A 14,063-nucleotide genomic window follows, 5' to 3' on the forward strand; every position below is an offset into this window, starting at 1 on the left:
AAGTGTCCTTCAGCTCTGCATCATAAATTAATTGAGAACCTGGGGTGGAGAGTGCTTCCTGTGTGGCAAAATGTGATGGATGTTGTCCAATTCAACATAGAGGTCTTTATCATCAATGTCCAAACATTCCCATGTCAGCATCTATACAATTGTTCAAAAGTGTTTTCCTGTCCCCTAGCAGCTTACTAAGGTCATACAAAAACAGATCTTTTCATGGTACTTTATTTATCCGAACCTTACTTTGATGGACACCCAAGCAGTGTCAACAAAAAACTCCCTCGAATTTTAATTCTGAGCTTGCCATCACGTCATCTCTGCCTTCGTAACCAAACGGTCTTGTCTTCTGGTGAATACAAGCTTAACTCCTAAGTTTTCTACCATTTCTTTAGCAGTGATAGCACCTTAAAATCTGTTTTCTTTGCAGGCCACAACGAACTCAAGACAGCTTCTCATCAAAGTAGTAGTGGTGGTCACGATGTCCATTGACTGAGTTTGTAATGCCTTGCTTACAACATTTACTTGGAACAGAATATTGTGCCCAACCACATTTGAGACCAGAAATTTGAAGTCAGTGATCTGGTTTGCCAGGCTTTGTGCCTCATGTCAGATTCCAGCCTTGACTTTATTCAACTGTACCAGTTCCATCAGGGTTTTGTAAATCTCAGTCACTTGGTACCTCACTGGCCTTATGCTGTCAATGCGGCTCTCCCAGCAAGTGTCACTTAGAGGCTTCCCGGTCAGATTTGTAACACTGTCCATGAGGATTTTCCACCTGATGGTTGATGCTGAACAGGACATATATCCTTTCAGTATCTCTCTTCAGAGTACTGCAATCTAAAGAAGATGACACAGCATCTGACACAACCAGACTGAGGGAATGACAGCCACAAGGCATGAAGAAATCTCTTAGATTCAATGCAAGGATCCTTGCCTGGATGCCACTATTTCTTACCTTCATGTTCATGCCATTGTCATAGCCTTGGCCACGGCAATCCTGAAGCTTTATTTTATTCTCATTAAAAATATTCATAAACAGTTCTTTTAGGCCTTTTCCAGTGGAGGCATTCACAGTCCGGAAACAGATCAAGTGTTTATTTGGATACAGACATCCTTGTCAACTAATCTTACTGTAAATGACAACTTTTCACGGTGACTAATTATTTGTTTGCAAGGAAGAGGATAATTGAGATCAGACGCTCAAGCACGTTCTTCCAGTGCTGAGTTTCTACATTAACAACATGCTGGTTTTCTGCGTCTGTGCATTTATTCAGCTTGAGCCTGGTCTTGACCTCCATCCTTTTGGAATAGGCCACAAAATGGTGGGGTTGCTTCAAAGCATCAGCTAAATTATGCCAGTAACTGTACCCAGAAAGTACAAGCAACAATTTGGCATTCTTGTCAAATATTTTGCAACAAAACCAGAACACATTGTCAGTTAATTTCAAGTAAACTAACCAATGCCAATTCAGTTTCTCACCATTTTCCAGCACTTTTTCGCAGTGTGCCTTTGAGAACTGTTCTGCTCATTTACTGGAAACATCATATCCTCCATTTTGCTGGCATGATCAATATCTGTAGAGTTTAGGATTGCCAGGCATAAAGCAGGCTCTGATGTATTGATCTGTAGTGTGCAATTTTTCTCACGGCTGTTTCTGTCATCATATAAGCCTAATTCTTCTTTATAATTTCTCTCCTTTTCATGTGAGCCACATTCTTCTTTATCATCATTCTCCTGTACATGGCCAGGAAAACTGGATGATTTTCCACCACTTTCCTCACATTTCCATTCCTTATCTTCATATAAATTGAATAATCCTTAATAATAGGACTTCCATCATTTATGCTTTGCTCAATTTTTTCTGCACTAGGACGATCACTACTGACCTAAAGTCCGGTCTATGTTGTTCTGTTTCAGATATTTTCCCACCAAATTTGCTCCTTGCTGCAAACTAGATTGCAATTGAGCTTTTTACTTCCTACATTGAGCTCCTGAAGGCTTCTTTGGGGGAATCTTATTTTCTACATGGAAAACAGACAGTATTAGGGAGTGCAAAAGTCTATGTTCTGCAATCTTAGAAAGTCATCAAACATTACATGTTAAGCATGGCAAAAAAAAGTAATAGTATTTATTTTATATTGCTGTATAGATAGGGGTTCGATAGGTATCTCTGGTGTCTCATTAAATATGTCTTTTATTAGTCGCTACTTACACTCTTCAAGTCTTAAAACACAAATTCACTTTCACAATTATACAATATCGCAGCTGGGCTCTCACTTCACTTTGATTCAGTCTTATGTCTCACTGACTGACTGGTGACACCCTGTCCCTTATATACCTGCGAGGGCATGGCTAATAACACTGTAGGATCTTCAAGGAAAATGTAGTTCTCAGAAAGCCTGGAAGGTTCTATGAGATGCTACAAAGGTCTAGGCTAGTGAAAAATAAATCCACATACGGAATACCTGCAGGGACAGCTCCAGGCCGCAGCACGCCAAGCGCGTGCTTGGGGCGGCATGCCGCGGGGGGCGCTCTGCCGGTCGCCGGGAGGGCGGCTCCGGTGGACCTCCCACAGGCGTGCCTGCGGGAGGTCCACCGGAGCCGCGGGACCACCAGACCCTCTGCAGGCACGTCTGTGGGAGGTCCACTGGAGCCACGGGACTGGCGACCGGCACAGCGCCCCCCGCGGTGTGCCGCCATGCTTGGGGCAGCGAAATGGCTAGAGCCGCCCCTGAATACCTGAAACATGTTATTTCAAACATTATATTTTTCCTGGTGCCCCTAACAAGAAAAACAGCACCCAAGCCTGGCGTCCCCCCAAGCCAGGCACCCCAGGCAGTCACCTACCCCTAAATCTGGCTCTGGATATGAGGAAAACGAGCAAGAGGGAAAGTAACAGGGAAGAGGGCAGCTGGTCCCCTGGGAAACTGATTAGACTCTTCTCTGTTTGCTCAAGCAGAGAACTTGCGATGGAAATAGGGCTGCAGTGACCCACACCTGTTGGGTTTGCAGCCTGGGGCAGAGAAGAGAGGCAGGAAAGTCTGCAGCTCCCGGCCCTTCAGGGCGCGGGCGGTTAGAGTTTCAACCCCCAGTGCCTTTGGGGGGGGGGGGAGGGAGAAACGGGCCCAGCTCCCAGCCTGCCCGGGAACACGGCGGTCAGTAGCCCAGTCAATCGCTGGTTTTTCCCGCGGGAGCCGCCACGCCAATGGGGCTCACTCCGCGCCCGCGAGCAGCTGGGCTGACCGTGGAAGCGGAAACACCCATTCCCCTGGCTAGTGTCGGTCTCTGCGGGGGAGAGACCGAAGCGCCAAGGCGGCACTATCCGTGCCCGGCTCGGCCCCGGCCAGCCAGAGCCACCCCGGGCGCTGCCCCGTAACCCAGCGCGAACAACGCGCCCAGGGGCCGGCGCCGCAGTGACGCTCACGCCGCCCCCAGCCGAGCGGCCCCGGGCGCTACCGCGGTCCCCAGGCGCCGGAGGGCTCCCGGGCTGCCGGCTACTCCCGGCCTTTAGTGCGGGAAACCTCCTCCCCGCCCCCCGGGCCGGCTCTAGCCGCCCCAGTCCGAGCGCCGCGCCGGGCGGGAGCCCGCGCTCAGCAGCTAAGGCCTCACCTTGGGCGATCACCGCCAGCAGCTCCTTCTCCGCCGGGCTCAGCTCACCCCTCCGGGGGGGCGCCATGGCGCCTCGCGGCGGGGCCGGACACAGCGCCGCGCCCGCTACTCCCCCCGCCTCGGAGCCGCTCCATCCCCCGCCGGGGGCCCAACCATTCCTCCTCCGGCGGCGGGGGCGGCCGCCTCTTCTGCGCACGGAGGGTTGATTTCCGAACACAAAGGGCCGCCCGCGCTGCCTTCTGCGTGGGGGAGGGCCCAGGCCCCGCCCTCGGGGTGGTGGGGTCCTGTCGTCTCCATTCCAATCCGCCCCCCCCCCCGCGTTAGCGGACTGATGGTACGGCCCGGGGAGGAGGGGGGGAGAGAACAGCTGGGTCGCTAATGTATCTCTGCGGCGCTGTCCTTCGCCGCTTCATTGTGTGTGTGGCTGCTGCTGCGTGCCGGCTGGTGCTCCCGCGGCCCGGCAGCCCCCAGAGGTAAGGGTGGCGGGGACCCTCTGGCAGGGAGAAGCGGGAGGGAGTTTGGCTGGGGGGTTGCGCCTCCATTCTGGACACGCTCCTCCGCAAATTGTCTTGGGCATCAGCCGGGCACCGAGTCGCCTGGCCCCTCTGGAGCTGGGGTGGGTTATTGCGTGTGGTGGTGGTGATGGGAGCTCTCCGGGCACGGCAGCCCTGCAGGGAGGTGGAAACGAATGGCTCAGCCCTGCGGTGCCCCTGTGATGAAGCAGGTGGCTGCTTAGTTGTGTAGCGTAACAAAAAGAAGAGTTTGTGTGGAGCGGTGGGTCGGTCGGCTGCTGGGTACGCTGCAGTTTCAAACAGGGATGCTCACTACCACCCTGGGAGATCAGGGGATCGCAACCTTTGCATTATAACAACCACCCTCACTCAATTGGTAGGTGGATTCCCCAGCTTGGTTGTGTTTTAAAATATGCCTCCTGTATGAATTATAGGCTGTGAGGTCTGACCTCTGTGGTATTATTTTAAATATATCACTATATAATTAAAAAAAGACTGCTGAGGTTATTTTTCAGGATTGCAAGCTACAAATTGTGGTTGCAGGTGTCTGCTGACCTGTTGGTCAGAAACACCTTTGCGTTTTGTTTAAAGTACTTTTATTAACAGACTTCATTTATAATATGTCCAGTTCTATTTCATTTTTATGCTCATAGAGTTAATTACCTTTCAAGTAGATGGGGTTTTTTTTCGTTAAGACTCAAGGTTCAAGGCTTGTGAAAATACGCAGTTGGAAATTTTACTAAATATGCATTTATACTCTTTATACCTATTTATACCCATCTATCAAAAGGAAATTGCATTGCAGTTATAAGAGGATGGATTAAAGGCCCAATGTAAAACTAACAGATCCATGAAATACAACAGAGTCTGTTCAAGTTAAATTGTCAACTGGAATTTTAATCTACCATATCCTGTACTACCTAATAATAGACGTGAAATGGATTAAAGGACTTGTAAAGAAAATATAGGTTTGTGACATTTTGTTGTTTTTCTGCTATATAAGAAGAGCTGTACACTTCTTGTTTCTGCTTTTCCCTTCCCCCATTAGTAATTTAGTCAGGGTGGATTTAAAAAAAAAAAGTAAAATCCATTTTTAAAAAATCTATTTAAAATTAAATTTGAAACTGACAACCTAGGTTAAAGCCCAAACGTATAATCTATTAAAACCATTTAAATTAAATTAAAAATATTCAGGCAGTATATGTTTGCTGCTAACACTTTAAAGAATGTCAGTCTACTGTGCTGGTGGAAGTCATTGGCTAAGCACCTGGCTAGAGTGTCTTGAAGTGCCAAACCAGCTGTAGACAACAGTATCCTCTTCTGTAGGTGTACAGAGATTATCTTCATTTCAGTTTATTTAGCTAATTCAGTTCAATAACTACTTCATTCAAAGCTGAGAAACTGAGCGTTGAAAAAGCTACAAAGCTTGTTTTCCTCTTCCAGTATGATTAAAATAAATTGTGAGAGGATGAGATTTGTAATTCTAAAATCTTGAAGGACGCGGTGACCAGGAACATTCAGTTCAATCCATTAACTACAGATAATACTTTCTGTTATTTAATAAATAAGCTAGTTTTAGATGCAAAAAATGTTAAACTTTTTTTTCTTGTGTATACAGCACATTTAAGGTAGTTTTATTTAACTATAAAAACAATTTAAAAATGCTTATTTTGTACATGCAGTATTTAATTGAATTCCAATTTCAAGCCAAATGCAGCTTGACACAAATCATGAATTAAAATGTTAATCATCATCTAGTAAATAAGAAATGCATTATTTGCCATTTTCTAACATAATTAAAGTAAAATTGAGAATTTTAATAAATCTGTTAATCTATAAAATTACTTACACAATATCTATACACATTTATTTATCTCCTTGTATATCAAATTATGCCAACTGATAAGAATAATCTTTTCTTTAGGATAAAAACAAAGTAAAAATGCAAATCAATATTAAAATTGAGTATTTAAATGAAAGTTTCTTGCTTGATGAATTAAATTACTTTGAATTACAACTCTACCCCGATATAACACTGTTCTCGGGAGTCAAAAAATCTTACCGTGTTGTAGGTGAAATTTATATCGAAAGTTGTATCGAACTTGCTTTGATCCACCGGAGTGTGCTGCCCCGCCCCGGAGCACCGCTTTACCGTGTTATATCCGAATTTGTGTTATATTGGGTTGCGTTATATCGGGGTAGAGGTGTAGTTAATCCACCTTGAATTCAGATCTTTTCTACTTAAGAAGACTCTGGCTCACTGAAGAACCGGTCGTATTATGGCATCACAAGTACCTAGGAAGTGTAATCTGATAAATTTCGAGGGGAAGCAACTTTCATTCAGATTTTTAAAAACTCTTTTATTTTTGTAGTTTATAAAGCCAGAAAGAATCATTGTGATCATCTAGTCCAGTGGTCCCCAAATTTTTTCCACTGTGCTCCCCTGCCCTCTTAATGGAACCTGTCTGCACCTCCTCCTGGGAACTAGGGCGGCGGCTGGGGCTGCAGCAGAGCTGGAGGCAGAGCAGGCCTGGGTGGTGCTCCCTCCCCACCCCCTGTGAGCACTGGCCTGGGCCCCACTGCACCCCCCTGAACGTTCTTCTGTGTCCCCTGAGGGAGTTTGCCCCATAGTTTGAGGACCACTGATCTAGTCTGACCTCTTGCATAACACAGGCCATAGGACTTCCCTGAATTAACTCCTGTTTGAATTAGAGCATATCTTTAAAAAAAAAAAAAAATCCAATCCCGATTTAACAATTGCCACTGTTGGAGAATTCTTCATAACACTTGGTAGGTTGTTCCAATGGTTCATTATTCTCACTGTTTAAAAAATTGTGCCTCATTTTAAGACTAAATTAGTGTAGCTTCAACTTGCAGGCAGTGGATCTTGCTATACTTTGCTAGATTGAAGACACCTCTAATACTGCATTTCTGTTCCCTGTGTAGGTACTTACAGACTGTGATCAAGTCACCCCTTCACCTTTTCTTTGACAAGCTAAGTAGACTTTAATCTTTCACTATAAGGCATGTTTTCTAATCCTTCAATAATTCTTGTGGCTCTTCTCTGAACCGTCTCTATTAAAATACTCAAGGATCAAGTGCTTTTTGTTAAGGCTTCAACTCTCCATTCCTCTAACTGAGGGCTCAGAGAGCTTCCAATATGCAGTTCTTAGGCCGTTTAAATCAGTTTTCAGTTTAAAAACCGGATTAGATCAATTTTAGGCACAAACGGCCCTTTTTTTTTACAACCTTTTTTACATTTTCCTTGCTCTTTTAACGCCTCTCCTCCGTAATTTTAATGTAAGCTAGTGGATGAGGACATATCGGATGAGGGTATCGTATTATCGGATCGGATTATCGGTATGGCCTCGGGCGCTATCCTGGGTCACACCCCTCCAGTGACCGTAGATGCAATGGCTCTGATGAATCCAGTGAGTAATGGAGAAAGCCCAGAAAACAGAAAAAGGCCGAGGATTTTTTTGAATATTTCCTGTTTTGCCCAGAGGAGCCATGGTGGCAGTCGATGGACAAAATAAAAAATAAAAATGCAATCCAAATCGCATGCGCGGATGCTCGCGCCAAGAAAATCGTCTAGGCAAATCCGTTCTACAGAAGAACAAAGAATCAGAGCAAAAAAAATCAGCACTGCGGCATTCAGGGACTCCAGAGCCGGCAGAGCGCAGACTGGCGCGGAAAGCCAAAAATGGAATGGAATGGATGCTCATGGACGGGGGACTGAAATCCTGCATTTTCTTTCAGCCTCGAAAGTATTTGCATTCTGGGCTGAGCTCCAAATGCTTCTGAGGGTCAAACACTGTGTCAGTGGGTCATCAGGCACCTTGGGGCCACCCACACCACCCACCACCCACCCACCCCACCACCCACCCCAAAATCCTCTAATATTTTTTGTCACCTCCTTCTTATGCAAGTGCAGCACTGCATGCGAACATCCCTGCTCCAACACAACATCCTCAACTCCCCCCCCCATGCTGATGGTACATAACAACATTGATGATCATCCTCATCATCATCCTCCATCATCATCACACCATCAGCAGCCATCATCATCATCCATCTATTGATGGAATTTGCAATTTGGCTGTGGATGGCATATTGGCTTGGACAATCCTCATCATAGCAACAGGGCTGAGCTCCACCAGCCCAGCCCCCACACAGCAAAAGACCCATGAGCCTGGACCTAAAGTGGGATCTGCCCTACACTCTCCTACACTGTCTGCTTAATGTCCTGTCTGCTGTTCTGCAGCACTCATTCACCTTTCACTCATTTCTCACTAACATCTTTCTCACTAATAAGTCAGTGTGTCTTATTAATTCACATTTTGGGGGGGGGTCACACAAGTGGGGACAATGTGGGAAGAGTGGGGGATGGGGGGAAGAAACAGGTGGAGCCACCCCCTGTGAATACATGAATAGCATGCATTTCTGCTACAGAGCACACAGGCTCAGGCTCTCTCTCTCTTCTAGCATCTGGTGGTTCTCTCTACTATATATGTTTATAGGCAGCAGATTCTATTATTAGATAGCAAAAAGGAGATTTTGGGAGAGGAGTCATTCCTTTTTCCCCTTTTTTTTTTGGCTGATCGGGCCCCAGGAGCACTTATGACAGCAGCTAATGAACAAAAACTATGGAAACAAAACGATGGAAGGTGCAATATGGCTAATAACCAATCTGCTGTTGGCCAGGGCCACTACCAGCAAGCAACAAAAAAAACTGTAATCATGATCATCCTCAGTTCCAATATCAGTTTTATGGAATGATGGGTGGGTTATGGCTAGTAACCATCTCTGCTAAAAGCAAAAAATGCAAAAGCATGCATCTGCGCTGCTGAATCGCCGCTGCTCTGGCATCTGGACACACAGTACGTGAGAGTGAGACAGCGGCAAAACAACAACACAAGCCATGCATGCCATGGCATGGCATCTGCCAGCAATCCAGGGGAAAAAAAAAAAAAATGAAATTGCGTGCTTTCCTCCAGGACGAGGAGTGTGACTGATTTCATACCCCAGAACCACCGCGACAATGATTTTTCCCCCCATCAGGCACTGGATCTCAAGGGGGAAGGGGGAGGGGGGGCGGTTCCATGGGAACAGGGGGATAGCTATAGCTATGCACACAGCCAGTGCCAGAAATCCAAAACGCCGCTAGACCGACCCACACACCACCAATGTTTAATGTAGTATTTAGCTCCACGCGCGATTTTATATTTATCAATTCTGTTTTACAAAACCGGTTTATGCAAATTCGGAATAATCCCGTAGTGTAGACGTACCCTCAGGCTATGTCTACACTAGAGAGCTTACAGCAGCACAGCTGTACTGATGCAGCTGCACTGCTGTAAGATCTCTTATGTAGCTGCTCTGTGCTGATGGGAGAAGCTCTCCTGCCAACATAGTCCTGCCCACACCGGCGCTTATGGTGGTGTAACTTATGTCGCTTGGGGCGTGTTTTTTCACACCCCTGAGTGACATAAGTTTTGCCAACATAAGTGGTAGTGTAGACATAGCCTTAGTCACTGAGAAGCTTAACAAAAACAGGAAAGTAAAGTCTCTTCTTCTCTTAATGTTTCTTAAGAATTTTCAAGATACATTGAGTTTGTGCTCTTTTTTTTGTTTCTTTTATAGGTAATCTTTTAAGAGATTGTTTAATCAACCAACTGAATTTTCTTCTATTGGTAGGTGCAAGTCAAATCATTATCATTTTATTTGAACATATTTTTGTGGTGTTTAAATCCTGCTCCATTGTTTCAGTGGTGTGAATTGCCTCACTGAGTTTCAAAAATCAATGAAGTCCATAGATGTGTAACGTATGTCTTGTTTTGTTGCTGCTGTTATAATAAATATACAAGTGCTTGTGGCTTCTGTTTTATTGTACCCATACATTCCAGATTACCTCTCTTCTGTCCACTAGTTTTTAATTACTGGGACTGTTTGGATTGCCATGCTTTGCCATAGTCTCTTCCATTCATAATTTAAACAAAAAACTTTAGCTGCTTTGTAAATGTGCTCTAACTAAATAGATTGAGAAGTGAGGGAGGGCTGGTAGTGACCCCTGTGTTGAGGTTGCCTACCACTTTCCATTTAAAAGGATTTGTGCCTTTTTTTAATTTTGAGAAGCTCTGACATGGGGTTTCCGGAGCCCACAGTAAGGTACAAGGAATGGTGGAACAGTACTGGCTCAAGAAGGCCCTGCCTTTCAGCAGCAGCTGAATGGAAGAGACTATGGCAAAGCTGCTGGGCATACTCCCTATGCAGGATGGTGATAATCAGGCAAGAGTGGAGGTTTTTTAGGTACCTGATGAGGTCTGAGATCAGGGAACCTCTGGGAGGGACTGCTATCAACACCAGAGATGGAAAGAGAGGAGAGCCATAAGCCACAGCAAGCATAGGTGAGGAGTACCCAGGAGAATGAACGGCAGCCTCCATGCATGTCATGCCACTCAAGGCAACATCGACTTTCCCCAAAGGGGACAAATAGGAGGAATTAAGTGAGCTGTCAACAACTGACATGTTTTCTGACAATCTGTGTTTCGTTGAAAAACAAATAAATGACCCAAAGTTGGAAAGCGCCTGCGAACAGGTCACCTGAGTCAATGGCGAGTTGCTGAAACCTCGATTCCTGAAACAATGGCCATACTTCAAGCTAGAGGTGAGAGAAAATATATAGAGCAGAGAAGGCCCATCAGATGGGGAAGGTTAAAGTGCAACTGCTTGTCCCAAAAAAGTACCCCAAAGAAATACTACACCTGGCACATGCCCTACCCTGTGAGGGGCACATTGATTCGGGGGGAAAAAACTCCTAACAAAGTTACTTTGTTTCTATTGGCTGGTATGAAAGTACTGCATCTCCTGCCTGGAATGCCAGTGGACAAATCAAGGGAAAGTACCCTGGGCCCTGCTGATACCCCTCCCCGTGGAAGGGACCATGTTGGACCTGGTGGGCCCATTGGAAAAGAATGCACCTGGATTCTAGTCATATTAGTCTATACTACAAGGTACTCTGAGGCACGTCTTCTCTGCTCCATGAAGTAGAGCTCATGAAAGTGTTCAACCAGGTGGGGATCCTTCAGGAGCTAATCACAGATCAGGGCACCAACTTTGTCCCAACTTATGAAGGAACCAAGTAGAGTATTGAGGATAAAAGCTTTAAGAAGATCAGGGTGCCACCCTGAATCTAACTGGCTGGTAGAGAGATTTAATAAGACCTTGAAAAGTATGCAGAAGTTAGTGGCCTTGGAACTTCACAATTGGAACCAATTACTTCCATCACTCCTTTTGCCATCCCCAAAGTTTCTCAGGTGTCAAAATGGATTCTCCCCATTTAAATTATTATAATAGAGACAGGTGAGGAGAGTAGTAGACCTCCTTGGGGAGATGTGGAAGGAACTAAGTTCCAAGGTCACGAACTCGGTACAGTATGTGCTGTGGCTGAGAGAGAAGTTAAAGACCTTTAGAGGAGTATGCGAAAATCTAGCCAACGTGCAATGGGCAAACACAGGCATACAACAAGGGAATCTGTATCTGGGAGTTCCTGCAGATGGAGCTAAGGCAGGAGATCCAGCAACTCACCCAGTCTTTTCTGCAGTTCTGGGACAGACTCACCTGGTGTTCTATCACATAGAGATCGAAACAGGGGGGAAAGGATGAGAAAACTTTCGGTCATTGCCAAGGTGCATGTGGGAAATGGTATAGAAGGAACTGCAAGCTGTGTTAGGTCTTGGGGTGGTTGACGAGTCAGACAGTGAGTGGTGAAGCCCTATAGTGTTGATAACTAAACGTGATGGGTCAGGCAGTTTCTGCACAGACTTCTGGAAGGTCAGTGTGGTGTCCAGGTTGACACCTAATGATGTCACCACCCTTGACCTACCCAGGGGTTACTGGCATATCCCCTTTACTCCAGAGTCCTAAGAAAACATACCCTTCTAGACGTTGTTTGGCCTGTACCAATTTAAGATAATGCCGTTTGGCCTGCGTGGCATGGCAGCCACCTTCCAAAGGCTTATGGACAAAGGTTTTGGCCTCATGGTCAGTATGCAGTGCATACAACTATGGCATCGTCATCTCTAGCAAGTCCTGGAATAAACATTTAAAACATGTTGCAGTGGTTTTGCGGGCTCTCCGAAGTGCTGGACTTACAACTAACCTCACCAAATGCCACCTACCTAATCAAAAGGTGATGTACCTGGGATATACAGTGGAGGCGGGGTGGGGGCTGTGGCCATTGGTAGGAAAGCCCCGAACCTACCACAAAGTGTAGATACAATGCTTCCTTGGACTGACAGGCTGTGTAGGTGGTTTATCTCTAATATCGCCATGATTGTGGCTCTGCTACTGGACCTGGTGCTACAGCTCCCCAGAAGGTCCAGTGAAAAGATCAACTGTGTCAGGAACCCGTCCTGTTTCACCCTGATTTTTCTGAAACCTTTCATCTTGCAGACGGATGCCTCCAGTATTAGCCTGGGGGCCATGTTGTCCCAAGAGGTGAAGGGAGGAGAACACTCAATCCTTTACCTCAGCTGGAAATCGTTTCCCAGGAAGTGGCATACTCAGTGATAGAAAAGGAGGCCTTGGCAGTAAAATGGGCCATTGAAGCACTCTGCTATTATTTATGGGGACAGCCATTTCATCTCATGACGGATCAGGCACACCTCCAGTGACTTGAGTGCCATGAAAGACCATAACCCACGGATTATATACTGGTACCTTTCACTACTGCCGTATGAGTTTGAGGTACTCTATCGAGCAGAATTTGACTAGAAGAATGTGGATTTCATTTCATGGGACAGATAAGACTCATTTTTGCAGGCTGACCCTGTAGTGCTCAGCCTGGATGGGGAAGAGTGTGATGGAATTTACAGACCCACACTAAAGAACAATATTGGGCCAACAAGGCCCTGCCCCTCAGCAGTTGCTGGGGCTTGCTCCTATGGAGGACCTGCTTAAAAAGGAACTCTGGTAGTTCAGTTGGGGAGTCGGGAGCAGCATGTATGAGAGACTGGCTGCAAGAAAGCAGACTGTCTGCAGCCACTGAGGCAGAGCAATCTACAGGGGAAGGTCCAAGACCATGAGTAAGACTCAGCCTGAATTCCTCTTCCCCCTGACTAAAGGGGAGAGGGGGCAACTGGACTCTGAGGGTGAGTTGGGAAGCATCCCCTACCCTGCACAGCTGAAGCCCTGAGCTACTGAGACTGTGTAAGCAGAAGGCTGGGGCCACACCTCAAACTGAAGGGAAAACTGGGAAGGTAGGAAGCAGTCCAGGGGAGGTTGTTCTGGAGTGGCAGTCAGAAGGGACTGCCCCTCACTTCTTTCTCCTCAAGCCCTGGATTGGGATTCAATGGAAAGGGAGGGCTTGGGTCCCCCATCCTCCCCTGATCTCCTGAGACATCTCAATGGATTCCAGAGAGACCAATGAACTGGGGCTTGCTTGCCAGGCCCCTAGACTGCCCAGAAAGCCTCCTCAAGGCTCAAAGAAGCTGTTTTGCAAGCTACTAGCTCCCACACCTCTATTATTTGCATCAGACTTTTCCCTTTCTGAATATTAAATGCTCTCAGACTACAGAAGTACCTTAGTTTCTGCTTAGTGCTGGCACAAGGCTGACAGAACCCCAACTCTACTAAGAAGACTTTAAATGGTCTCTTGCTGGATCTTTGTGAACCCACTGTGAACTTTCCAGTCCATGGTGGAGGGTTGAACTTTCCTCCCTGACCTTATTGGGTTCCTTGGCCTGCTTCTAAAACTTCTAGGCCCTCATTGGCTACTCAGGACAAGGTCTTCTCAACCTCCCACTTTATTGGAACTCTCAGAGAAGACATTGGAAAAACCTCTCCTGTCCCCTGACCCCAAATATCTCAGCCTCATCTGGAGAAGAAATCACTCCACAGTCAACATTGCCTCCTCCTGAGGACTTCACAGTTTTTCTGGACCT

General features: G+C 46.3%; 2 protein-coding genes across 7 annotated transcripts in view; one reads left to right on the top strand and one right to left on the bottom strand.

Moving 5' to 3' along the window:
• The window catches only part of ANKMY2 (ankyrin repeat and MYND domain containing 2), a 30,902-nt gene extending 27,072 nt beyond the window's left edge, over nucleotides 1-3,830 (bottom strand). Inside the window, exon 1 of the mRNA XM_039524440.1 lies at nucleotides 3,608-3,830. Coding sequence (XP_039380374.1) covers nucleotides 3,608-3,674 — 67 coding nt within the window. The 5' untranslated portion in view covers nucleotides 3,675-3,830. The remainder of the gene's footprint in view (nucleotides 1-3,607) is intronic.
• A 131-nt stretch (nucleotides 3,831-3,961) lies between these two features.
• BZW2 (basic leucine zipper and W2 domains 2) overlaps nucleotides 3,962-14,063 on the top strand; it is a 94,182-nt gene continuing 84,080 nt past the window's right edge. For 2 of the 6 annotated variants that reach the window (XM_039524436.1, XM_039524432.1), the window contains exon 1: nucleotides 9,585-9,812. Coding sequence is in view for 1 of the 6 variants with exons in the window: in XM_039524431.1 (XP_039380365.1) it covers nucleotides 3,986-4,080 (95 nt within the window). In the remaining 5 variants the exon portion in view is untranslated. Of the gene's footprint in view, nucleotides 4,081-4,909; nucleotides 5,088-7,065; nucleotides 7,144-9,584; nucleotides 9,813-14,063 lie in introns of those variants that run through there. The other 4 variants (XM_039524433.1, XM_039524435.1, XM_039524431.1 and 1 more) reach the window with 4 other exon arrangements.

This window comes from Mauremys reevesii, linkage group 2 (genome assembly GCF_016161935.1).
Source record: "Mauremys reevesii isolate NIE-2019 linkage group 2, ASM1616193v1, whole genome shotgun sequence".
In the NCBI taxonomy this organism is placed as follows: domain Eukaryota; kingdom Metazoa; phylum Chordata; order Testudines; family Geoemydidae; genus Mauremys; species Mauremys reevesii.